General features: G+C 52.6%; 1 protein-coding gene across 4 annotated transcripts; it reads left to right on the top strand.

The window, feature by feature from the left end:
* Window positions 1-1,830: 1,830 nt before the first annotated feature.
* Dhx34 (DExH-box helicase 34) lies at window positions 1,831-25,301 on the top strand. Of its 4 annotated transcripts, none has more exons than XM_038340330.1 (17): window positions 1,831-1,909; window positions 4,900-5,868; window positions 6,488-6,799; window positions 7,476-7,730; window positions 8,556-8,658; window positions 9,898-10,115; window positions 12,460-12,634; window positions 15,780-15,973; window positions 16,425-16,526; window positions 18,283-18,516; window positions 18,756-18,929; window positions 19,261-19,378; window positions 21,608-21,714; window positions 23,343-23,627; window positions 24,262-24,438; window positions 24,618-24,753; window positions 25,093-25,301. In XM_038340330.1, exons 2-17 carry the CDS (start codon window positions 5,161-5,163, stop codon window positions 25,224-25,226), a joined length of 3,432 nt encoding a protein of 1,143 aa, XP_038196258.1. In that variant the 5' UTR covers window positions 1,831-1,909; window positions 4,900-5,160; the 3' UTR covers window positions 25,227-25,301. The 4 variants fall into 4 exon arrangements, with proteins under 4 accessions (XP_038196258.1, XP_038196260.1, XP_038196259.1 ...); XM_038340332.1 differs by lacking the exon at window positions 1,831-1,909 and adding an exon at window positions 1,922-2,011; XM_038340331.1 differs by lacking the exon at window positions 1,831-1,909 and adding an exon at window positions 2,023-2,075.
* Window positions 25,302-26,897: the final 1,596 nt, after the last annotated feature.

The following is a 26,897-nucleotide window of genomic DNA, read 5'->3' as shown; positions in this document are numbered from 1 at the left end:
CTTCTTCAGGATTCCAGCATCTACTGAAGACCAGCTGAGACATCGAGCCTTGTGACCTGAGCAGCTTCTGGATTCTTGGACTTTCCAATCATAGGCAGCCATTGTTGGATTATCTGAACCCTAGCCTGTATGTCATATTGTAAAAAATCCCCTTCTATATACTATAGAGAGATTCAAAAAACAAAAACAAAAAAAAAGCAAGAGATTCATCCTATAAGTTCTCCTACTCTAGAGAACCCCAGTACAGTTCCCTACTGTCTGTTTCTCATATGGGCACCAGATCCTATCCAAAGTCCTTCCTCTGCTCAGACTCCTTCCATGGCTCCCCTCCCCCTCACTTCACAAGTCCTTGCCATGGTTTCTACAGCCCTTCCTCCCCCTTCCCTGTCTCATTGCCAGGTTGTTTCCTCTCCTCCATCGGTAGGTCACAGGAGCCTCCCTCTTCAGTTTTTTGTTTGTTTGCCCGGTTTACAAGAGTCCTTGGAATCTGTCCTCAGCACCAAATAGAACTGCAAGTACAAGTCTGGACGACCAGAATTTAGGAGGTGGAGGCAGGAGGTCATCTTCAGCTACATAGGGAAGGCTAGCCTAGGCTACATGAGACCCTGTCTCAAAAAAGTACATAAACTTTTTTTTCACTGCTTGCTCAGTAAATGGTAGGCCTTTCCTTATATACTTTCAGATTTTCTTCCTTTATCTTTAGGCTAGCACTACCCTTGGGAGCACAAAAGTCTTAGGGTCTGGGGTGGCTTCTATGCATGATGGAGAAAAATCCTAAGCAATATTGTCTGCTATCTGGAGAAACACAGACAGGTACGGAGGGTGTGAAGGGATGCTGTTTATAGAAGCAAGGTTAGAGGCAATCGCTTCACTAAAATAATATTTGAACGGAAAACAAAGAAAAAGTGAGCTGCATAGAGATGCCTAAAGGGGAAGTATTAGCAGAAAAGGAAGCAGAAAATGCAAAAACTGAGCTACACCCCAGCTGGGTTTATATTTATATTGTTTTTCCAAACAGGGTTTCTCTGTGTAGCCCTGGCTGTCTGGGAATCCACTCTATAGACCAGGCTGCCATTGAACTTAGAGATTCACTTGCCTCTGCCTCCTGGGTGCTGGGTTTAAAGCTGTGGGCCACCACAGCCTTTCTAAGTTTGTATATATACTTTTCAGTGGTTTTCTTTTGGCACTAAGTTTGAAAGAACAGATTATTCTTAAGTTATGAATGGGGAAATCTGAGGTTCAGTTCCCCAGTAACTGGTACTGAGTAGTTTTTCTGGAGTCTTTCCTCACCCACTTAGTCATTAATTCAACATTTGTAGCTCTGTAGCAGGCTTTGATGAACACAGAGTTGGCCCCTGGCTTTAGAGTGCTGGGGTCATATCTGACTACTTATTAGTGAGTTATATTAATAGAGTGATCACATGAATGTCTTATTAACTTAATTTTTGAGACAGTCTCAGTATGTCGTCCTGGATGACCTGGAACCTGCTATGTAGTCCAGGCTTGCCTTCAGCTCACAGTGATCAAGGATCTTTGCCTCCCAAGTGCTGACACTAAAGACGTGCACTAGCACGTTCCGCCATAGGACTGTTTTAATAGTGCATGAGCTCCCTTGTTAGTCCCAAACTTTGGCTTTCCCAAAATCCTGGAGTGCAGGCAGCTGTGGGGAGGGCAGGATCAGAAAGGCACTTACCTGTAGCCCCTTTTTCGACCTCTAGAGGGCGCCGAATCGCCCAAGACGCGGCCAAGAAGGGGGCATGAGCGCGTTGTACGCAGGCGCAGCATGTATTGGCCCGCCCCCTACTCCGTATTGGCTCCTTTGTTCAGAGGGTAAGCTCGCGCTGTAGCGGTCTGCGCAGGCGCACACCACTCGGGACCGGAAGTTGAGGCGTCCGCCGCTGTTTTTGAGGTAAGGGGCGGGGCATGCGCGCGGGGCGACTGCGTGGCGGCGGTGCTTTGTGCGGGACTTGTTTAGGGCTGGTTCCGAGCGAGTCGATCTAAGAGACCCCCGGTATAAATGAAGGAATATGCCAGGAAGCTGGGGCCCAGGGAGCTCTGACGGTGCCCGATCCTGAGTGAGAAGCTGGATAACTGAGAGGCCCGGAACTGAGAGGAGCTGGGGCACAGATAGACCAAGAGTCCAGGAACTGGAGAGGAAAAGGGGCCCAGGGTGATGGGGTGCCTCCGAGAGCGGCTCTGAAGGGCGCCGGGGACAGATTGGGAGGAACGACTGGGTGGTGATGAGAACCATACTTAGGAGAAAACGGAGTTTGAACAACCCTCCCAAGTTAGAGAGTCATTCTGAAAAATGACGAAAAGGAAGAAATGCACCCCAAATTCACATTTCTCCTGCTGCTTATTTATCCTAGTAAAATAGAGTGGGGCCGGGCGGTGGTGCTGCACTCCTTTAGTCGCAGCACTCGGGAGGCAGAGTTAGGCGGATCTCTGTGAGTTCGAGGCCAGCCCGGTCTACAGAGCGAGTTCCAGGGCAGGCTCCAAAGCTACACAGAGAAACCTTGTCTCGGAAAACCAACAAGAAAAAAGAAAGTAAAATAGAGTGGAAATGGTGTTTTCTTAATGTGAGAAAGTGAAATATGTGTCTACATACATGATTGAGCCTACACACACAAAATAGACCATTGGAAGATTAAAGTGTCAAGTGGAGCACTGAACACATAAATGGAGGGTCAGGAATCAAGAGTGGTATCTGAGCACGGGAGGCTGAAGCAGGAGAATTGTGAGTTAAAGGCAAACCCATACTACATAGGAAGATTCTTGCCTACAAAAATAAATAAAGCTTACGAAAAAAGAAAACTGAAACAAAATGAAGAAGGTGGAGAAAGTCAAATGGAGGTCTGAGTAAGAGAGTGGGTTACAGGCAAAAGAGAGAGGAAAAAAATAGATTGGGAAGATGGTTCAGTAAACTATGTAGCCACTTGCTGGGCAAGAGTGAAGCCTTGAGTTGGAGGGCGTGGGTTGCTCATGTAACCTTAGTACTGGTAGGAAAAAGAAGTAAGACGGACTGGGAAAGACTGCCGTCTGACCATGGAGAGCGAGAGAAAGAATCAAGAGATGGTTAGAGCCCAATTTATAAAGAAAATGGAAGATCTAAACCCTAAAGGCCAGGTGTGCCAGTGCACACCTGTAATCCTGTCACTTTGGAGGCTGAGTTTTATTCCAATCTGGCCTAAAATGGCAAGTTTGTATCCAGAAGCCATATCCTTTTTGAAGTTAATGAATGAGAGTTAGGCACGATGGTGCTTATCTGCAATCCCAGTACTTGGATGATGGAGACAGGATGAATTCAAAGTCATCCTTACTTGTATAGAGAGTTCAAGGTCAGCCTGGGCTACATGGACCCCTATGTCAAACAAAACCCAAATCCAATGACTGAGTGCTTGAAAAATAGACTCCTTGGTAGGCACTGCATGCTGATGTTGGGCCTAGCGTGTGTAGGTAGTTCGTTGCCTAAAAGGAATCCTCTCCTTTTCACTGTCTTTTTTTTTTAATTATTTGTGTTTGTGTGGGAGAGAGATAGAGCTTTTTTATTCCATATGATTCCAAGACTCAAACTCAGGTTCCAGACTTGTTGGCAAATGCCTTTACCCACTGAGTCATCTCACTGGTCTGAGAAATCCTTTTAAGAAGGAAGAATGAGCCGGGCATGGTGGCTTTAACCGCAGCACTCGCGAGGCAGAGGCAGGCGATCTCCGTGAGTTAGAGACCAACCTGGTCTACAAAGCTAGTTCCAGGACAGCCAGGGCTGCTTACATCTCCAGGGCGAGTTCCAGGGCAATTGCACAGACAGCCATATAGCTTCACTATGATATTTTTTCCCACTGAGAGAAAACAAGATCCCGACTTTAAACAAAATGGCATTTTGTGGGATGGTGGTGTAACTCAGTAGTAGAACATTTGCCTAGTATGTGTGAGGCTTTGGATCCCATCTCAGCCCTGCAGGGAAAGAAAAGGCATTTTCTTACCTAGGCAAGAAGTGGAGGGCTGACAGGAGCTAACCCTTGAACACTAGTGTTACCAGGTATCGCCTGTCCCTCTTACAGTGGCCATCGTGTGCGCCCATTGTGTCTATATGTAGGTTATTGTCTAAGGTACATGTCTGGGAAAGACTGACGCCCTGAGCTACTCTGAATGGGTTCAGGTATAACCCAAATTGTCTAGGTAGAACAGACTGAAAAAGGAGAGGTTCTTTCTCTTAGCAACCAAGTGTAAATTCCAGAGCAGGGACCTGAAAGAGTCACATGCCCATTCTGACCAATCACTGACTAAAGGGGGAGAAAGTACAATGGCTGGCCAGGCCTTTGTGATTTGCCCAACCCACCAGAGCCGTGTAGATGTGATGGGGCTGTTCTGTGAAGGAAGGTGAAAACTTACCAGACAAAAGATGTCATTGTGCCAGGCAGGCAAAACCAATCCCTAGCACTATAGACATGTACTTTCAATTTCAAATTCAGTTTCAGTTCAAGAAATTCAATTTTGAAGGGCTTCATTCAGTGTTGTGAAGCCCAACAGATACCAGATAAAAAGCCTGTTCCCTATTTTCATTATTTCTGTTTTTCCTTCTTAGAAGATTTCCTTATTGATTGACCATGTGCCCTACATGTAGTAGCATTCATAGCCTCTCCTTCTTAGTCCAGTGCTTTAAGAATAGCAGGCTTTTAATTGATGTTCTTTTCTTTTTCTTAATTTTTCAAGACAGGACTTCTATGTAACAGTCCTGGCTATCCTGGAACTAGCTCTGTAGACAAGGCTGGTGTAGGACTCACAAGATCCATCTGCCTCTGCCTCCCGAGTGCTAGGATTAAAGGCGTGCGCCATCACTGCCCAGCATTTAGTTGATGTTCTAAAAGTGAATGGATGTCTTCTCTTTTCTTCACTAAGCATCTAGAACCTGGAAGTCCAAGATGAATCCTTGTCCCCTTCAGAGATCATTGCAGAAGTCATAAGGTGCCTTGTGTGTCCCCAGCTCCTCCAGGCCCTTGGCTACCCACCCTTCCATCCACTTTGCTCCCGTAAAGGGAGTTTACTTTTTGAGGAGAAGCAGTTCCTGCTTGCTGGAGATGGAACATGGGGTTTAGCTGAGACTACTTGGTCTAAGTGAGCAGAACAGAGTCTACTTGTGACAGCACTGTGATAGGGACCATGCCTCCTCCCAGGACAAGGGACGAGAGGGATCACCGGGACCGACACCACCATCGAGCTCCCAGGGAAGAAGCCCTGGAGAAATGGGACTGGAACTGTCCCGAGACTCGCCGCCTCTTGGAAGACATATTCTTCTGTGATGAGGATTACATCCGTCGTGGTTCTGAGGAATGCCAGAAGTTCTGGTCTTTCTTTGAACGGCTGCAGAGATTCCAGCACCTCAAGGCCTCCAGGAAGGAGGAGAAGGACCCTGGCCGTCCCACACATGGCATCCCTGCTCTAGCTGATCTACCTCACACTTATGACCCACGCTACCGCATCAACCTCTCCATCCTTGGCCCAGACACTCGGCGTTGTCAGGGGTCGGGCAGGTTGCTGCCCTCCGAGAGAGTATCTGAGTTCCGTCGGGCACTGCTTCACTACCTGGACTTCGTGCAGAAGCAGGCTTTTGGGCGGCTTGCCAAACTGCAGCGTGAGCGGGCAGCTCTTCCCATTGCCCAATATGGGAACCGCATCCTGCAGACACTCAAGGAAAACCAGGTGGTGGTGGTGGCCGGTGACACGGGCTGTGGCAAATCTACTCAGGTCCCCCAGTACTTACTAGCTGCTGGCTTCAGCCATGTGGCATGCACTCAGCCTCGGAGAATTGCCTGCATCTCACTGGCCAAGCGGGTTGGCTTCGAGAGCCTCAGTCAGTATGGCTCCCAGGTGAGCGACACAGCAGGGTCCCAGGATTTCCCTTGAGACACCTGGGAATGATTTGATAGTCCTCATGGCAATGTACATTAAAGTTATCACTTAGACAGTGACCCAGAGATCTTCTAACTTCAGCCCAATTTGTACAGCGTCCAAATGACAGAGGCGCTAGCGTTCATTATCTAGTCTAGCACCTTAATAGCCAGACAGATGGAAGCATCTTATTTCCTTGCAGCCATTAGAAAATTCTGATTAAAGACAGTTGGGGTTTTGTTTTGCCTTTTTTGTGGGAGTGCTGGGGGTTGAACTAGGGTCTCATTCATGCCAAGCATGAATGCTCTGTCTCTGGGCTGCCTCCCTAGCCTGTAACTCTCCATTATCAGGAAGTGCACCACACACTGCACAAGCATAACCACACACAGTCTCCTGCATCCAGGGGGAGGAAATCTGGTCTCTAGGGTGCCCTTGTGTGCCTAGGTCAGTGGCCTCATAGCAGAACTGTCATTCCACCCCAAGCCCACAGGATTCGAGTCTGACCCATAGACGGCCATGTGGAGCAGGGAGGAGCTCTGGTGCCCTAACTCTCTGTTGTGTCTCTCCTGACCTCACACTCTCCTCCCTCCCACCCCAGGTTGGCTACCAGATCCGCTTTGAAAGCACACGCTCGGCAGCCACCAAGATCGTGTTCCTGACGGTGGGGCTGCTCCTACGCCAGATCCAGCGGGAGCCCACCCTGCCCCAGTACCAGGTCCTGATCGTGGACGAGGTCCATGAGCGGCACCTGCACAATGACTTCTTGCTGGGTGTCCTGCGTGGCCTGCTGCCCAGGCGGCGGGACCTCAAGGTCATTCTCATGTCGGCCACCATCAACATCTCTCTCTTCTCCAGCTACTTCAGCCATGCTCCGGTGGTGCAGGTGCCTGGGAGACTCTTCCCCATCACGGTGAGCCCTGACTTCCCTGCCTCTGCTTTCCACTACCCTGTCCCATCTCTGTAGCCGACAGCCCCCCTTGTTAAAGCATCTGGTCCCCAAGCGCTCCAACCTGCTATGGGAGAAGCATATGTTTTCTTGTAGGACATCCAGCCCTTCCAGGGGGAAGAGTGCTCTGCTCCGTGTGGTCCCTCAGGCGCTCAGGTTCCTCCTTTCTTTCTCACAGCAGGGACTGTCATCATAGAACCTTTAACTGCATCCCTCCCTCCATGTATGTGTCAGAGGTGTTCCCTTCCCCCTGTTGGCACAGTGCAGATGTTGCCATTGCATAGTCAAGCCTTTGGGCAGGACTTCTTTGTTGCTGGGGGGTCGTGGATCTGCATGCCACTGAGGATGCTTCCTAACATGTGCTAGGTGGGGTCCTCACAGGCTCAACTCTTTCTCTTCTCTTGTTCAGGATATGGTTCTGTAAGAGCATATGTGCTGTTCAGTTAATACACCTTTGTGGTCAGCACCCAGAAGCTGTCTCATCACCTTGCTGCTCTTTGATCTCACCGTCTCCTACAAAAGTTACCCACCTGGAGTGTGCCACCTGCCTACCACTTGTGCTGTGTCCCCCTGTGAGCCCGTGGTCCCTTCCCCGTTGCTGCTCTAGAATGATTGCATATTCCTGTCCTGACTCTCATAGGTAGTGTACCAGCCGCAGGAGGCAGAGCAGACAGCATCCAAGTCAGAGAAGCTGGACCCACGGCCTTTCTTGAGAGTGCTGGAGGCCATCGACAATAAGTATCCCCCTGAGGAGAGGGGGGACCTCCTTGTTTTCCTCAGCGGCATGGCAGAGATCAGCACAGTGCTGGATGCTGCCCAGGCCTATGCCAGCCTCACCCAGCGCTGGGTGGTGCTGCCTCTGCACAGTGCTCTCTCTGTGGCCGACCAGGACAAGGTACTACATGTAGCCTGCAAGGCAGGGCTGGTGGGAATCTCTAGGCCAGGAACCAAGTGTGGCTACGCATAGCACTGGCTATATCCTCAGCCCCAGGTCAGTGGGTTTGTATGGGGTTACAGCCATCAAATGGCTGAGCAGCCTGTAAATCCAGGATATTTGGCTCTGGAGATCTTAACCAGGACTCAGCAGATTTTCTATCAAAGGCCAGAGGGTTTTGCTTTCAGTTTTATAGGCCATAGGCTCTCTCATTGAGTTCCAGGGAAATTGTATTTACAAAGATATGTGGCAGGCTGGATGTGGCCACGGCTGTTGCTCTTAGCCGTTATGCCTAACACCAAGAGAAGGGCTTCTGCAAGAAGGACTTGGGTGACAGCCCGATGAAGTCAGGAGAGATGGGACTGACAGGTGTGTGGGGGACTGGACCACCAGGCCCTTGAAGACTCAGTATGGTGCCCAGACTTTGTCACAAGTACACTGGGCAGCCATAGGAAAGTTCTGAACAATGTGTGTGTGGGGTGGGGTTGGCTAGAGTGTGTTTGATTGGAGGCCAGAGAGCAGCTCTGTGCGCTGAGGGTGGAGATGGAGGGGCTTGGACTAAAGGAGAGGGCCAGGGCTTGGGGATGGAGAAGGAAAGTTTAAGATGTTCAGGGTCTGGGGAGCTGAGGGAGGGAGGCCTCGGATGGCTCAGGAGAAGTGTAGAGGGTGGGTACCAGGGAGGGTGCTGAGGCTGTTTTAGGCTGGGGTGAAGTATTCTTGGAATACCCAGAAGGCCATTGAGCAAGCAGGTCCATCAGGGCTGACTTAGTTCCTCCCTTGCCCCAGGTGTTTGACGTGGCTCCAGCTGGAGTACGGAAGTGCATCCTGTCTACCAACATTGCTGAGACCTCGGTCACCATCGACGGGATCCGCTTTGTGGTGGATTCTGGTAAGGACAACGCTCAGTGCCCATGTACTACCACCACCATGAGAGCCCGGGAGAAACGTAGGCATAGTGAGAGAGGAACAGATGTGGCCACAGAGCCCCAGACCACTGCAGGGCGGAGGTGGTGTTGAGATGTGGGGCCCAGGCAACACCTCAGTGTCCCATGGACATTCCAAGCTCACATCTGTCTGCCCCAGGGCCTTTGTACTTGCAGATCTCCCTGATGAGATCTGTCTCTCTCCTCTTGTTTCATGGCTTGCACAAGCATTCACACCTAGTAATCTCCCCTTCTTCCATTGTTGTGGGGACCAGAACTCTGTTTTAAACCTGTGACTCTGTTTATATATGTGCTCCCACTGGGACGTCACTGGAAAGTCAGTCTGGCATAGTTGCTAAGATACGACAGAGCTGGCCAGTGTGTTCTTAGTGTTGACCCTTCTGTAACGACTCTTTTCTTAAGTTGTAAGGAGGAGTGAGTTGGTTCTCCTGGGTGTGTGGGCACCTGGTGCACTGTGAATGCCCAGGAGCCTTAGCAGTTGGTGGTGGCATGGTAGGTAAAACATCCCATAATATCATGTGCCATGAAGATATTATTTAAATGTTGTCAGTTTAGACATGGTATGTTCTTGATTTTGAGGCAGTAGAATGTGGGAAAATCAGTGGACACTGTGTGCAGAGACCAGGGCTTTTGTTTGCTTGTGACTGTCTCCCCAGAACCTGTGAGGGTGCTTGTGCCTGTGCATAGTAGGTGCTTACTTAATCAGGGTGTGTGGGATGATGACCATCTGGAGGAGCAAAGATCAGAGAGAAAAGGTAAAAAGGGGCATGTGTGTTAGCCACCCTTCTACCTAACAGACCCTGCCTCATGGCTTCTGCAGAGATGTGCCCTGGCTCATGGCTTCTGTCGATGGTCTGGTGATCCTGCTACTTTGTGCCTGTGATAGACACAGCAAGACAGCTTGCTCGGGGCCAGGAAGCAAATCCCTTCACATCACAGTGACCCGAAGCGCTTCCTTCAGTCCCACCTCTTGAAAGGCTAGGGATCGGTGTATGCCAGGCACACTCTGTCCACCCGCTGGCAGGGCATAGACGAGGAAATGAACGCATAAGTGAACAGAATATTCTCTCAGGCCTGTGGTGGGGTGGCATGTGTGGAGTTGAGCGGATGTCTAGCACTTCTCTGTGCTGTTGTGCACACTCAAGTGTCCTCCTTAGCACCACTGTTACCTTCTCTTCACCCAGGAAAGGTGAAGGAGATGAGCTACGACCCTCAGGCCAAACTGCAGCGGCTGCAGGAATTCTGGATCAGCCAGGCCAGCGCTGAGCAGCGCAAGGGCCGAGCGGGCCGCACAGGCCCAGGTGTCTGCTACCGCCTCTATGCCGAGTCTGACTACGATGCCTTTGCTCCATACCCAGTCCCGGAAATTCGCAGGGTGGCTCTGGATGCACTGGTGCTTCAGGTGAGGCCTCCTGACCTTGACTGCCAGGGAGGATTTGGGAGGGTTTTGACCCAGTCAGGAATATCCATCCTCTGGGAGACCACACTCGGGTTGGAAAATTGCTCCTCAGATCCAAGGGCATAGATAGGGCTTTGACTGGAAGCAGAACTCAGTGCAGAGTGGCTTTTGACAGCACTTTTTAACTCACGACCTTTGTTTCGTAGGGTAGCTTTGGCTTAGTTTCTGGACAGGGACCCTTATGGGATGGCTAGCAGACCTCTCTTATTTTTGCTCTCTTGATGAATCTCTGTACTCCAGGCTGGTCTGGAATTTGCTGTGTAGCCTGGGCTTTTCTTTCTTTCTCTCTTTCTTTCTTTCTTTCTTTCTTTCTTTCTTTCTTTCTTTCTTTCTTTCTTTCTTCCTTCCTTCCTTCCTTCCTTCCTTCCTTCCTTTCTTTCCCTTCCTTCCTTTCTTTCTTTTTCTTTTCTTTTTTTTCCTTAGTGGGGGGTGTGGCTTGAGGCAAGGTTTCTCTATTCTGTAACCCTGGCTGTCCTAGAACTCAGTACTTAGACCAGGCTGGCCTTTACTCACAGAGATCCGCCTGCCTCTGCTTCCCAAGTACTGGGATTAAAGGCCTGTGCCACCACCACCCAGCCCAGTGCTAGGTTTTGTATCAAGATCCGATGCCTGGCTGTTCTCACTCCAGGCTCCTCTCCCGTGAAAGGTGAAGATGAGTGGGGCCTGTCATTCCAGCATTCGGGAGGCAAAGGCAAGAGGACAGCTGCAATTTAAAGGCCAGCCTAGAAGAGCTGGGTGTGGCCACACACACCTTTAATCCCAGCAGATCTCTGTGAGTTTGAGGTCAGCCTGGTCTACAAAGTGAGTTCCAGTATAGCCAGGGCTACATAGTGAGAATCTGTGCTGAAAAACCAAAACTAAAACAACAGCAACAAAATCCAGCACTGCTCAGTCACCTGTCAGTCACTCTAGAAGGCCGGGAAACAGAGTCTCTGTGCGCCTGCGCCCCAGCACAGAGGACGCTGAGCAGGAGGGTGCAGAGTTGCAGCAGGACCGAGGCTGCAGCTCAGCTGGACAGCACCTGCCTGGCACGAGTAGACCCAGCATGGGGGCTGCACCTGTCCCCCAGCACTCTGGAGGTGGAGGCGGAAGAGGGTCAGGTTCATCTTAGGCTACATAGTGAGTTCAAGCCAGGCTGATTTAAGATGTAAGTTCCTGTCGTGAAATGAAACGTGGAGAGAGCTGGCCCTCGAGCCCAGACATAGAACACAGTCTAGCCCGTGTGAGGCCCTGGGCTCACTGTTGAAGAGTGGACGAAAAAGAGGAAAGAGAGCAAGTGACGCAGCCGCACGTGTCTGCCTTGGTTACCATGCTGCCCGGGTGTGTCAGGAAGTGGCACAAGCCAGTGCCCTTCCTACTGGCGTACACTTTGGCATCCTCTATTCTGACTCAGGTTTTAAAGGGATTTTGATTGTGATACAACTCAGATCCCTTGACCCACTGGTGACTTATCCGCCTGCCAGCTAAAGTGACAGTGGCTTACCAGGAGGCTGGATTAGGAGGCTATACAAGGAGACCCTGTCTCAAAGTCAAAACACAACCTCAAAAGCACTATGGGAAATCTAAAGCAAAAAGCCACACTCCTCACTTTTGGTTACTTTTTAAATTTCAGTTTTTTAGTGTGTGTGTGTGTTTGAGGCAGGCTCTCACTCTCTGTATAGGCTGGCCTTGAACTCAGAACCCTGCTGCTCAGTCTCTTGAGTATTGGATGCACTGTCGTGCTTTACTCATTAGATGTTCCTCTTGACAGCACTGGGAAACGGGGGGGGGGGGGGGGGGGGCTGGTAGGTGACTAGGTGGACGGCAGAATCTCCAAGACCCAGATGATCCTGGCAGGTGCTCCAACCCTTGTCACACGGCCTTTTGTCCGCGTTCCAGAGAGGTGCTCGGCTTGTACACCAGGATGTGCCTGGTGATGGGATGTTTGGTTACATTTGCCCACACCGCCACAGGTGTGTCACTGTCCCCTCAGAGGCGACCTGCCCAGCTGAGGAGCAGTCCGGGCAGCCTAGTAACCCAGCTTCCCTCCCCTGGAGGGTGTGGAGGGTGCTCCAGCTGGGGGTGCCTTGTCCCAGGGACGTTTTCAGATAGGCTCAGTGCAGTCACACGCTCACTGGAGTCAGTTGCTCGCTCTCAAGGGCTGAGGGTTGCAGTTCCTTCCGTGTAGATTTGTAAGGGAGATAGGCCTCAGCATTAGACATTCTGGAGTCTGATGAGTTTGACACCCTGTAGTCCCTGTGCCACAGTGGCTCCTGGGTCCCCCAAGGATATTTGCTTCTCATTTCAGATGAAGAGTATGAGTGTGGGGGATCCACGGACCTTCCCCTTCATTGAGCCCCCTCCACCTGCCAGCCTGGAAACCGCTATCCTGTATCTCCGAGACCAGGGGGCGCTGGACAGCTCAGAGGCCCTCACCCCCATTGGGTCTCTGTTGGCCCAGCTGCCTGTAGATGTTGTGATTGGTAAGGATCCCTCCAGCAGAGCTCACGGATCTGCTCCTTTCAGTGACCCATAGGAAGTACAGGCCTTCTCCGGGCACTCATTCCCAGCAGCTCATTCATGCGGGCGCAGTGGATGCAACACACACAGACTAGGAAAGTGAGCAGTGTGCACAGGGGCCTGATGGCACAGGTGTGACCGAGACAGCAGGAGACGGACAGGAGGTGTTGGGATGGTCAGGCCCCGCTGTCACTCAAGGGAAGCTGATGGTGGGCGGAGACGTGGAGGTGAGGGTATGAGCAGTGTGGTTGGAAAAGGCAGTGCGTTCCCAGCGTCAGCTAGAAGTAGCGCGTGTAACCTCAGACTCAACAAAGGGAGATGGGAGAATCTATTTTCGATAATTCATTTTGCTTAAACACACCCAAAACATGCTTACAACATGTAATTGGTATAAAATTATCACAGTATTTATATTGTTTCTGCGTGTAGATCTTGGAAATCCAATGTGCATTTCTTATTCTGGCACACGTGTTTGGATAAGCCACATCTCAAGTGCTTAGTAGCCACATGTGGCTAGTGGCAGCCATGTTGAACAGATGTGCAGAGGCCCTGTGGTGGGAACCTTCGGGTGTGATGGAGGAAGCCTATGTGGCTTGTAGGGGAAGAGTGGGGATGAGGTACAGGGAGGAGAGGCCTTAGAAGGCTAAGAAAAGGAAAACAGTGTCCAGTCCAGGTGGGTGTGCACTGGCAAGTACTGACCATAGCTCTGCAGCCCCCTTCCTTCCCCTCCATTTTCAGTCCAGCCATCCCTGCCTTGTAGTTTAAAACAATTCAAAGGTATGTAGCAGAGAAACAAAAAAAAAAAAATGCATAAACCCCAGCACTGTGGCATTGGGAGCCGTTAGCCTTCGAGTGTCATTCCACTAGAGGCCTGCTGGCCGGCGTGACACAGCAGCCGGGGTGTCCCTGCCACAGTGTTAGCCCCATGGTACCGTAGAAGCCGATGGGACAACAGAGCTACCCTAATGGAGCTTCAACGTCATGCATGGAGGGGGACACAGCAGCACTGCCTGGGAGGGCACCAGCTGGCTATGGCAGGCAGGGACAGTGGCCTGGGGTCACTGAGAGGCTGGGTGAAAGGAGTGTTTAAGGAGAACTGGTTTGTGGGGCGGGAAGTGAACAGAAAGCCCGGTGAGTCAGAAGGGCTAGGTCTGGGGCCCCCTGGAGCCGTGTTACCTCCAGCTCCACATTGTTGAAGTCTTCAGTGACCTGGAGCAGATACAGCGAGCCTGTTCGCACCTGTTACCAAGAAGGGGCATTTGCCCTGAGGGATCAGGCTCATGAACTCTGTCTGACCAGTGACACGCTTGTTAGTATGTGCTGTCTTAGGGCAGTTAACCCGTGGCAGGTGCTCATGCTGGGGGTGCCTAATTGAGCAAGCGCTGCTGGAAAGGTAGGCTTTTTGCCGCCCTCATCCCGGGGCGGGTCCCTCTCGTCTGTACAGCCTACCCTGCTCTGTCCTGACGGCCCTGTTTTATCACAGGATGTGTCAAGCAGGCATCTCTTCCTCTTGCGCATTCTGAGTCATTCCAGTCCCTCAGTTCTCCTGACTCACCATCTTCTGTTTTCACCACAGCCCATATTTTTGCCACCTCAGCAGGGCCACCCACTCACCACTGCCCAAATCTGTGGCCGAGGCGAACTTTCACATCCCCAGCAGAGCAGCCCTGAGAGGCTGGGTGCTGTGGTCTCTGAGGCCTCAGGTGCCTAAGCAGGTGGCTCGTGTTGTCTGTCTAGGGGGAGTCACACTAGAGTAAAGGAATCAGAGCTGAGGGATAAAGGGTGTTCCTGGGGCTTTTGCCATGCCAGGGGAGCTCCCAGCTCTTCCCCCATTTCCTCTGATATTCTTTTTTTTTTTTTTTTTTTTTGGTTTTTCGAGACAGGGTTTCTCTGCAGCTTTTTTAGAGCCTGTCCTGGAACTAGCTCTTGTAGACCAGGCTGGCCTCGAACTCACAGAGATCCGCCTGCCTCTGCCTCCCGAGTGCTGGGATTAAAGGCGTGCGCCACCACCGCCCGGCTCTCCTCTGATATTCTTTAGGATAGGTGAGGAAGCAGGCTCAGTTGGGGAACCAACATGGTGCCCCAGGGTGTGGAACAGCTGCCATCAGGGAAGCCATGGAGCTTGACTTCGTGTTCCACATTGTCTCCTAAAGTGAAAGTCCACGACCCACTTGATACCTGGGGGAGAGCAAGCCTGCGCAGAGCCAAGGGCGTGAGGCCCAGGTGACCCACAGTGAACTGGTTCTAAGTATCCACAGATGGTCTCGGCCCCGAGAAGCCCACTGTTGTTTCACAGACACGAAACAGGTGAACGATAGGGACCTCGTGCAGGCCCGGGCCCTGCCTAGCCTAGCTGCAGCCTTGCTTCAGTGCCTCTCGTTCCATGGGGCCAGTGACAGATATTGGAGGACAGTGAGGCTGAGTAGGCATTTGTTCGGGCAGGCGGTCAGAGCCTGAGCTCTACACATGTCCCAGAGCCAGGGATTCCCTACTCCTCCTGATGGGCCTGGATTACGGGCATGGGTTTCTACAGTGCTCCCACCACACCGAGTTCCGTGCCCATCACTTTTCTCCCCGTGGCTTTCCCTGCTCTCCTTCACCTTCCTTTCAGCCCCCCATTTCTTCCTCTGCTTCTGACTTCTTTCTCCTCTTTGTCCTTGAGCTAAATGAAGACGGCAGTCAGTTTTATTCTGCTATAGGCACAGTCGGCACCAGAGCAGACAGGGCAGACAGGGCAGGCCATAGGCTACGTGCAGTTCTCACTCAGGGAGAGAGTTGTGGCCATAGAGAGCTAAGGACAAGCCAGGGAAGGCTGGTGGAAGTACACAGGTGGCTCAGAGTTGTGGCCAGCACTCAAAAGAGCCCCATGGGCCTAAGGAGGTAGAAACATTGGTCACCTCCAGCAGAGGGATGGGATGATGGAGGCTCTTGCCCAAGGTTACATGATCACAGATCTCAGCTTGTGGGTTTGAATCTGTCCATCTGGGTCCTGAGGCTCTTTGTGAGCAAGGAGAAAGAAGGTTCAGTCAGGGCCCCAGAATCCCCCCAGAGTAGAAAGGTTGCTTTCCTAGGGTCTGGGAGGCTTAGCTCTGCCCCTGCCACCCACAGGGAAGATGTTGATCCTGGGTTCCATGTTCAGCCTGGCAGAGCCTGTGCTGACCATTGCTGCTGCCCTCAGTGTCCAGTCACCATTCACCCGCAGTGCCCAGAGCAGCCTGGACTGTGCCACAGCCCGGCGGCCACTGGAGAGTGACCAGGGTGACCCCTTCACGCTCTTCAATGTCTTCAACGCCTGGGTGCAGGTGAGGCTGGCCTGGGTGGGCTGGGTGCCTGTTATTCTACACAGCTCATGTATCTGAGCCCTGGATCTACCTAAGGAATTCCTTGTCCATGCCATTCATGTCCTGGGGCCAAGGGACAGTCAGGGTCCAGCCCAGGATCAATGGGGAACTTGGGATTGCCAAAGCCTGTCTGGGGGAAAAAAAACCAGCCTTGCTGGGGGACGTTGTATACCCTGCCCACCATTCCTGAGGTCTCATCAGTGGCGGTTCAGAGCCATGACTCAGGGCACCTAACCCAGCATGCTGTCTGGGTGCTCCTGTGGGGGTACAGTGCTGAGGTTAAGTCCTGGGAGAGGCTACCAGGGTCCCTGAGAGAGGCTCCCAGCCTGTCCTTATTTTAGGGCCTCCCGTACTGGGGCTCCCTCCTCAAGCTAACCAAGCCCCGACTCTGAAGTGTTTGCCCCTCAACCAGGTGAAGTCTGAGCGGAGTGGGAACTCCCGCAAGTGGTGCCGCCGCCGGGGTGTGGAGGAACATCGGCTGTATGAGATGGCCAACCTGCGGCGCCAGTTCAAGGTGAGGACCAGACTCCTCTTGGTGACCAAGGCCTCACAATGTCACTGTCCAAGCAGACAAGCAGGACGGGGGCATCCTGGGCAAGGTGGACAAATGTGGACCTTGAAGAGGGTTCCTTGGGAAGGTGCACGGATCACTGCGTGTGGCATCCTGATGGGGAGTCCCACCCTTGGCCCCAGGGAGCACCTTCAGCTCAGGCTGAGTACTGGGGACTGTGTGTCTGGAGCCCAACATCATGCAGCGCGTCCTGGCGCTGCCACATTCTGAGGGTGAGGCTGCAGGCATGCTGTCCCTTGGGTGGGGCCTTACCTTCCCTGGAAACTGGAACATTAAAGTAGCGACAATCTTGCAACCTCCACGAATCTCCCGCTGAGCAAATATCCATCGCTCACTAGATGGCTGCCTCAGGCATGTGGGTGGCTGTGTGGACAGGGGTCCCTGTGGTCCCTGGAGATGAGTAAAGACAGAGCAAGTGCTCTCCATCATGAACTTGGACCCCATGGCTATGTGGCTTCTGTCTCTCCATCGCTGGCAGGAAACTCAGTTACACTGGGATTTGCGGTGGTCCGGCGGCATCTGTAGAGCAGACGTAACAGGCGCTCCTGGGGAAGTCTGTGACCCTGACTGCAGGGGTGCCAGTTGGGGCTCAGAAACCTTTCCAGGATCCCCATGTTGGGCCCAGTCATTCCCTCCCCATGTCACAGCTTTTGGAGCTGTGGTTCTACCCTTGTTTCCCCGGCACTGTGAGAGGCTGATGTGGTGTGTGTCAGGACATAGGCACACTCGCATGTGCACACACAGCATCCATGCTCTCGGACACAGTGGGGAACAGGCCCGTGAGACGGCCTCCTTTGAGGACTGTTGATGAAACTGTCGCCAGGGTGTTGGGGAAGGGAGACTCAGGTCTCCCACTGAATTCTGGAGTAATAAGGTCCAGGTTGATGGGATTTTTTTCCCCCCGAGGCAGGATTTCACCATGTAACAGCCCTGGCTGTCCTGGCCTCAAAATCACAGAGATCCACTTGCCTCTGCTTCCCAAGTGCTGGTATTGAGGGTGTGTGCCACCACTGACTGGCTCTTTTTTTTTTTTTCTTTTTGTATTTTTGTGGTGTTAAATCTTGAACCCAGGGTCTTGCTCATGCTAGGTAAGTACTCTATTACTGAGCAGAAACTCCAGTCCCACTTTTCTTCATAGGGCTTTGTTATGTAGCCTTGACTGGCCTTAAAGTCATGATCCTTCTGCCTCAGCCTCTTGAGTGCTGGTATTACAGGTATGCATGGCCATGTCTGGCTTGATATTTGGTGTTCCTGACAGTTTCTCAGGTACAACTCGGCTCTGAGAGGAATCTTCTGGGGTCAGAGGATGTGTGGCCCACTCTAGACCTCAAGGAGCCTGGAGGCAGCTCTGGGAGCAGCTGCCATGACCCTACTGTGAACTACCTGTGCCCGACCAGGTGTCCCAGTGAGCCACCCGTGCCTGACCAGGTGTCCCAGTAAACCACCCGTGCCCAACCAGGTGTCCCAGTGAACCACCTGTGCTTGCCCAGTTTCTGGGATGTGTTACCAGTTCTAAGCTAACTAGTAACAGCTCTTCCCAGGGCACAGAACTCAAGACTTTGGCAAAAGACTCCCATCCAGCTCTGCAGGGGAACTGGGGCACCCTCATTTTGCAGTAGGAGAACACTGACTCTATGAGCCTATGTCAGCCCAGAGCCCACTAACTGTGCCCACGCCCCTGTGCCCTTCCTGTCCTCAGGAGCTGTTGGAGGATCATGGGTTGCTAAGTGGGGCCAAGATAGTGGCCCCAGGGGACAGCTACAGTCGGCTGCAGCAGCGCAGAGAGCGCCGGGCCCTGCACCAGCTGAAGCGGCAGCATGAGGAGGGTGGAGGACGGAGGCGCAAGGTCCTGCGGCTGCAGGAAGATGGCTGCTCCAGTGATGAGGACAATGAGGGCTCTGCTTCCCAGAGGCCTGACAGCGTTGACATTCAGGTGGGACAGCCAGGTACTTGGTCAGGGGCATAAAGGGGTATAACACAGGAGAAACAGCCACCCCCAAGGAATTAAGAGTCTACCTTGCTCTCACCCCATAGGATTTCCATAGCCCCTTCCAACCCGTGCATCCTAGCATAGCACCTTCCAGTGTGTGTGTGTGTGTGTGTGTGTGTGTGTGTGTGTGTGTCCATCCCCAGAGCTAGCACCAGGGCCACTACCAATCCTTGTCTCTACAGGATGTAAAATTCAAGCTTCGGCACAACCTGGAGCAGCTGCAGGCAGCAGCCAGCTCAGCCCAGGACCTGACACGCGACCAGCTGGCCTTACTCAAGCTGGTGCTGGGGCGGGGTCTCTACCCGCAGCTGGCTGTGCCCGATGCATTCAACAGTGGCCGCAAGGACTCGGACCAGGTGTGCTTTCTTTTCCCTTCTGTCCTGAGTCCGTCACTTAACATTTCCTGAGCACCTCTGTGTTCCAAGAGCTTGTGTGACAGAAGGACCTTTGGCATTTTCCTTGGGCTGCTAGCTGCTCTGCACGCTAGCCAGAGGGGGCAGGGCTGGAGGAGGGCAAGAGTGGGTCAGACCCAGCTGATGCAGGGGTCTGGAGGACTTCATACATGAGGAGGCGTCTGAGTACAGTCATAGAGGAGGGACCTTGTCCCAGGGGAGGAGAAAAGGGAACTGGGCACTGGGTGGAGCAGGTCTGTGGCTCTGTTCCAATACTTGTCTTTGGCCTCTTCAGATTTTTCATACCCAGGCCAAGCAGGGCACCGTGCTGCATCCCACCTGTGTCTTCGCCAACAGCCCTGAGGTCTTGCACACACAGGGGCAGGAGACCTCAGGCCGTGAAGGGAGTGAAGGTACAGTGGCCCTGGTGGCACATGAGGGATGGTGACATGGCAAGCTCAGGTTGCTCACTCGGGTGTCCTCCAGGGCTCCTGACACACCATCTGTACCGTGGTGTGGGAGGGGAGCTTCAGGAGAAGCCTTGCTAGGTAGCTGTGGGCAGCATGCAGTGCTGAACCCGTGCTGCTGCCTGAATCCAGCCGATGGCAACATGGTTGGCCCTGTGCTGGTCGGTCTGCCACAGCCTCAGCTTGGTCCTAAGGAGGGAAGCTCCCCAGCTTTTGTGCAGACATGCAGGCAGAACCCCAGGGGCCCACCTCAGGCTGGCACTGTGTCCCCTGATGGTGTGGGGAGGTTGCTTGTTTGTTCCTGGCTGTCCAGACATGAAATAATCACATAGAACTGTATTATTTAAATCACTGCTTTGCCAATCACTCAAGCTTATTGCTAGCTAGCTCTTACATCTTTTGTTAACCCATTTCTATTAATCTGTATATTGCCATGTGGCTGTGGCTTACCAGCAAGGTTCTATCTAGTGTGTCTGTCTCTGGTGGAGGATACATGGCTTCTCTTTGACTCTGCCTTCTTTCTCTCAGCATTCAGTTTAGTTTCCCCTGCCTACTTCTATTCTGCTTTGTGCAGGCCCAAAGCAGATTCTTTATTAACCAGTGGTAATAAAACATATTCACAGCATACAGAGGGGAATCCCACATCACCCTAAAGCCTGACTGCAAGCTCAGGAGCCAGCCCACCCTCCTTGGGTGACAAGGTTTAGGAGTGGCAGGGTCTAGGGTAGAATCAGCTTCGTTGACCACCATGACCAGGTTGCAGCCCCCTCTGCCAGTTCCACTTCCTTCCTGCCTTCCTTTTTGTTGTTTTGTGGTACTAGATATTGTAACAGGCTTTTTCTTTTGAGCTACCAGCCAGATCCCAAGTCATGACAGAGACATTTCATTAGTTATGAATGCTCAGCCTTAGCTTCGCTCTTATTTTAATTTGTTTCTCTTTATCCACTTTTTGCCTTGGGGCTTTTATCTTTTCCTTGCTTCCTTGCTTCCTTGCTTCCTCCCTCCCTCCCTCCCTCCCTTCCTTCCTTCCTTCCTTCCTTCCTGTATTTCTTACTTTCCTGCTGTTTCTGGCTGGCTGACTGGCAGCTGCCTGGCTCTGGCCCTGGGCACATCCCTCTCTTTCTCCCTCGTTCTCGCCTCCTCTTTTCTCTTTCTACTCAAGCCTCGATTTCTTCTCCTATTTAATTTTCTCTGCCTACCAGTCCCATCTGTTCCTCTTCTGCCTAGCTATTGGCCATTCAGCTTCTTATTAGACGAATCAGGTTCCTTAGGCAGGCAAGGTGAAACAGCAACACATTTTTTTCATAATTAAATGCAGCATAAAAAATGTAACACATTCTTACATCAATGTATCAGAATCAAATGTAACACACCTGTACACAGGTAAAGTCATCCCAGCATAAACAAATGTAACACACCTTTACACAGTTAGTCATATTCCGCAGCATAAACAATGCAGCACACTTTTGCATAGTTAAATAGTCCACAATAAGATATTGAGCCCATAGCCTCAAATAAGTGAGCCAAGTGCCCTACCCAGCTACATCCTTAGCTTCTCTCTCTCTTTTTCATTTTGAAAATTTCCAGGGTAGGGATGAGCCCTGGGCGCTCTCAGGCAGCCTCAACTGTCACCTTCCATCAGCCTTGTTTCTTCTGTGCACCTCCCCTTGTTACCTTCCTGCATCGTGTTTGTTTTTTCTTTTTAGTTGTTGTTGGAGCATTGTATTTTTACAAGTAATGCTTTTGCATTTCTTTACTTTGTGTGTTTCAGGGTACACATGTTACTACATGCATGTAGAGTTTTTGGAAGCCAGTTCTCCTTCTACCATGTGTGTCCTGGGAATAGAACTCAGGTTGGCAGGCTTGGCAGCAAGCAGCTATACCACCTAGAGCGTTTGAAAGTGCATGCCAAACTTCATGTTGTTTAGTAGCAAGGACTGTTTGTGTCAGGACAGTGCTGATGACCTCATCCAGGTGGACAGCAGTTCCTTAGTGTCAGGCAGCCCAGAGCTCACAGACTGTGGCAGAGTGTTTACAATAACCCGAAAGTCATCCTAGCCCGTGGATGTGCTGTCTGTGTGCTGTGTGATGTCAGGCTCTGAGTGAAGGATGGGTGGCCATGGGTATGCAGCTGGGGAGTCAGGTGGACCTGAGCTGGCTGCTTTCACCTTTCAGATGGCAAGGACCAAATGAACTGCAAGCACCAACTCCTGGCCTTCGTCTCCCTGCTGGAGACCAACAAACCATACCTTGTGAATTGCGTCCGCATCCCCGCCCTCCAGGTAGGCCTACTGCCTGACTCGGGTTGAATGTTGCTTGGAGGAGCTGCCCTTTGTCCTTGCTGGCTGCTGGCATGGGCTGTGACTGTGGGTCATTATTTGTGACTCTATGCCATGGTAACTTGTTGAGTGTCTGCTTGTGCTAAGCACTATTCCCAGCACCCAGTGGCATACTGAGGGCTCAGGCCCTCTTCTGCCCTCTTGGGCCCACAGGTCAGGGAAGCCTATGTCATGTCTTCAAGGGAACATGGGAATGCAGGAAAATGCCTGTAACCCTAGTAGGACACTCATGAGTTTGAAGCCAGCCTGGGCTGTTTGAAATTGTGTGTGTGTGTGTGTGTGTGTGTGTGTGTGTGTGTGTTTTAAATCGCCAAGAAAAATAGAGATGGGGAGTGGTAGGAACTGATGAGGCATGCTGAGTGGCCGCAGTCCTGAAGAGATCATGTCACACTCTGAGAGGAGTGTCTTTGGCAGAGGCCAAGGCCCCAAGGCAGGTGTGTGCTGCTGTGTACAGCTGGAGACAGGGACAGGTTTTGATGTAGTGGCTGTGGGAAGCCACGCCTAGTCCAGTCCTGCTCACAATCACCTCCATGGTCTAGGCGTTCACTTCACACATAGGAAGCTGAGATCACATCACCACCTGGGCCACACACAGAGGGAGTAGTGACCACAAATCTAGGGTCATGAGCTACCCCAGCAGATCCCCCTGTCAATTAGATGTCCCCACTATTCAGACCCCTCTTGTTTTGTTTCTGGAGACAAGAAAGAAACTGTGCAGGGCCTTCAGGAGGCTGTGACCCGTGACCTCCACTGAGGACTTTCCCTCAAGCTGTGGGTGCCAGCCAGATGGGGCTCACGTGCAATGGGAGACAGTGCAGCCAGGGCTCCTGTGTACTATGGAGAAAAGGGTGGCATGGTGGCCGGAGGGATGGTGGGAATGAGACATTTGCCATTTGGGGTGATGTCGGAACCCCAGTCCGCTCCCCTTTTACTGCTTGTTTAGGATGCGGAATCTCAAATGGGCATCACCCGCTGAGCCCTTTGGTACCATCACCAGCCTCCAGCCCATCCACCCATGGCCAGTCCTGCCTTTCCTGTGGGGTTGTTTCCAAAATATCACCACCGAACACTGCACAGGTGGTTCTGGTTCTGCCTTGGTGTCAGAGACCCACGTGCCTGTGTCTGGGCTCTTTCTAGCTTCCATCCTCCTGCCTCAGCCTCCCAAGCACTGGGATTAAAGCAGGTGTCATCAGTATACTGCTTCCTTTGATAGCATCCACTCCCTTCCCCGCTAAGATTCCATGACTCTTAGACTCCCAGGACATCCTACTCTTTGATTTTGTCTTTGTCTCTCCAAGTTGAATGTTGGCTGGTGGTGGGGCCGGCTTTGTGCTGTTCATTGGGTCTGCAGCACCAGAGCATGCAGAGGAGGCTGCAGGAGGCTGTTGGGTGGTTAATACTGAGTAGACAGGAAAGAACAGGTGAGTTCATGCCTTGAAAGAACAAATAGATCCATGGGTTGTGAACGATGGGTAGGCAGGAAGATAGCCAGGTGGTCACTCTGAAGTGGCATCCCCAGCTGCACCCAGCTGCACTGCTGTTTCCTGGATCCTGACTCTTGTCTCTTTCAGTCCCTCCTGCTGTTCAGCCGGTCCGTTGACACCAATGGTGACTGTACCCGCCTGGTGGCTGACGGTTGGTTGGAGCTGCAGCTCACAGATAGTGAGAGTGCCGTCCGGCTCCTAGCAACATCCCTGCGGCTCCGCGCCCACTGGGAAAGTGCCTTGGACCGGCAACTGGCCCACCAGGCCCAGCGACAGAGGCTGGAGCAGGAGGACGAGGTGGAGTCACCAGCGGTCAGTCCCAAGGAGGTAGCTGCTCTGAGCCGGGAGCTGCTGCAGTTCATGGCAACCAAGGTGCTGTGTGGCCAGAGGGCTGTCACTTAGTGGGAGTTTATTTAAGGGTTTTCAATTTAAAGAGGCTAAGTGGTACCCGAGGTCACAGGGCTAAAGGGAGGAACTAGTAGTTGGCTCCAGAGGCCAGGCTGTTAGACACCACCCTGAGCCATTCATTGAACAAATGATAGGTGCCTTCTGCATGCATGGTGCGAGCTAAGGACAAGTGGAGTGTGTGGTCTCAGGTGTCCCTGGTGAGGACAGAAAGGAAGACGTGGGTGGGTGGACTGAAACCACACTCTTAGGTGGGAACAGACAGCTGCTTCTGGTCCTGTCCTGTGGGAGTCCACGGGGAGGGCTGACTCCAGGCTGACTTCCTGGGGGTGAGGACAGGCCTAGGCAGTTGGAAAAAGGGGAACCTTACAGAAGGGGCAAGGTAACTCAGGGTTGGCTATGGTTCCATCAGCAGGAAGGAGCAGAGGAGAGCCTGGGGAGGGTAGTTGGACAGCCCACTGGGGTCACAAAGGCCTTGAAAGCAAGTCGTGAGTAGCCTAGGTTGGTGGTTCCATGCCCACAAAGTCCAAGGAGGTCCTTAGTCAGAGCTCACTCGGGGGGCGCCCATCCCATCGTCTCTGTCTCTGGTCTCCTTTTGTAGGTCCCCTACAGCCTCCGACGGCTCACTGGCCTAGAAGCCCAGAACCTCTATGTGGGACCCCAAACCATCACAGCCGCCCCTAATCTGCCTGGTCTCTTTGGAAACTCTACCCTGTCCCCCCATCCCACCAAGGGGGGCTATGCTGTCTCTGATTTTCTCACCTATAACTGCCTCACGGTGAGTGTGGTCACTTGCCTGCTGAAGCCTCCTGCTCTGGGGGTGGGTGGTTAGAAGCTCCAGGTGCACCAACTGTCCCAGTCCCTCTTAGGCTGGATTTCGGAATGGGTTTTAGCCCTGAAGGGTCCGGGGCTCCCAGCTGGTGAGGCAGGGGTCCTGACGCCGTCGCTCTGCTGTAGAGTGACACCGACCTGTACAGTGACTGTCTGCGCTCCTTCTGGACCTGCCCGCACTGCGGCCTGCACATGCCGTTCACACCCCTGGAGCGTATGGCTCATGAGAACACCTGCCCCGAGGCCCCGAAGGATGATCCAGGCAAGTCTGGGGAGGAGGTGGGCATGTAGGGGGTATGAGGGCTCTGTGTTGAGATGATGTCCTTAGCCACTGTCCATCACGTATTGCTGCCTGTGTCTGGCTTGTGGATACTGCAGCCCAATACCCTGACCCTAGCCTGGACCTCCCTTTACCTGTCCTCTGTTTTTCTCTTCAGTGGCTCTCATGGTTTCTTTGTTGCACAGCCACCTCTGCCTCAGCATGCTGCCGTCACATCTGCCACAGTACCAGTCCACAGGGGAGACTGGGGCTGGGTGCCCCAAATGCTGGCACCAGGCATCAGGGTCGGGTGGGACCCATAGCCACCCTTTTCCTCCACAGGCTCTGAGGAGGCTGCTCCTGCCCCACCGCAGAAGACCTCAGCCCTGCAGAGGCCCTACCACTGCCAGGTGTGCGGGGAGGACTTCCTCTTCACTCCCACTGAGGTGCTGAGACACCGAAGGCAGCATGTGTGATCCAGAGCTCCAGGGAGCACCCCAGGTGGGGGACAGTGGGGTGTCTGTGTGAATAAAGCTGACTTTGCATTTGAACCTTTGCCTCCCAGTGGGGAGATCCATAGCTGTGGTCCAGGGAGAGCTTCTGTCCCCTGCATTCTCACCCCTGAGGGGCCCTGGGCAGGCCAGGCTGCTGCTGCCTCCAGAGTCCCTGTGGGAATTTCAGAGTCTAGCAGCTCTCGCAAGGCCCCTCAGTCTGCTGCCCTAGGTTCGTCCTTCCACTCTCTGAGGTGGTGTGGGGTGTTAATGTTCATGTGGGATCATGGGCTGCGCCTGGACACCCCCCCCCCGCCCCTTCTGCTGCTGGGTATAGTTCCCAGGGCCTCTGCTGGACTTCTAGTCACACGTCTCTTCATGAAAACCTGCACAGGTGGTGCACAGGGCCCTTCCCTGCCCTGAGTCCCTCTTCATCCCCTAGGCTCTGCTTCAGGAACGTCCACCCCACCCCCAGCCACTTGTGACAGATGCAGCCTCAGGAGTCTGAGGTGGAACCCAGCTGTGCAGTTGCTTCTGCATTGCCATGACCTCAGTCCCAGACAGAAGCTGCTTAAGGGATGGGGGATTTTATCTCATCGCTGCAGACTAGGAAGCAAGACAATGGGCAGAAGTGAGAGACTAACCTTTGAAGGCCTACACCCAGAAACTTCTCTCAGCCAGGTTCCACCCTTAAAGGTCCATAGCCTTCCACAACAATGGCATGGAGTCTGGAAGGCACCTTAGTTGGAAAAGTGCCTGCTGCTCAGGCAGGAGAATCTGCCTTTGGATCCCCAGAACCCACAGGAAAGCTGAGCATAGCCACAGGCGTCTGCAACTCCAAAGCTGGGGCTGGAGGCAGGTTGATCCCCAGAGCTCATTGGCTGGCCAGCCTAGCCAAAAAACCTTGTCTCAAAACAGTGGAGAGTAATCAATAAAGATAGCTGACACCAGCCACAGGGATGAAGCGGAAAAAAGAAGTAGAATGCTGAATTTGAAGTAGCAATAAAGCCAGGAGGGAAACTGAGGCCTAGGGATGGAAGCAGCATCGTGTTTCGGGACCCACGTCCCAAAGCAGATACAGTCAGCTCAGCTCAGTGGGGCACTTTCTTCAAAGACACGGTCTACCAAAACTCACTGTTGGTTGCATTTCTCATCTGTCTGAAAGAAGCAAGGGAGGAAGGGTTTCGGAAGCAGTCTTGAGTTGTGTACTTTGTTGTAAGGAGCTTCCCTGCAGGCTGGAAAGAGATCGCAGGGCTGTCTCAGCTGCTCTGGACCCTGCACACTCATGATCATGGATCATGGCTGCTGACTCATCCACACTTCGCTGTCTTCTTGTGGTGCTGAGGGCGAAATCAGAGCCCTGCACATTCTAGCAACACCCCAGTTCCTGAAGCCAATCAGATCTACCAGGCCTCTTCCTCTCTCAGAGGAAACAGCAAAGAGTCTCTCTTGGACCAGCTGAGCCTTCTGGAAGAGGTTTAGACCAACTGAGGCCCCTGAAGAGGACACTCGCCAACATGCTGAGCTGGCTGCAAGCCTTGCAGTGTGCTGCAGGTTCCCAGAACTGACACCCATGCTGGGGTGGGCTTTGGTGATGCAGCTGCCGTTGAGTCATTTCTGCTCCTATTAGTGACCACAATAATACTCACTGGTTCA

Source organism: Arvicola amphibius, chromosome 8 (assembly GCF_903992535.2).
Source record: "Arvicola amphibius chromosome 8, mArvAmp1.2, whole genome shotgun sequence".
Lineage (NCBI taxonomy): Eukaryota > Metazoa > Chordata > Mammalia > Rodentia > Cricetidae > Arvicola > Arvicola amphibius.
Note: the sequence above shows the minus strand (reverse complement) of the source record. Positions and strands in the feature narration are given on the sequence as shown.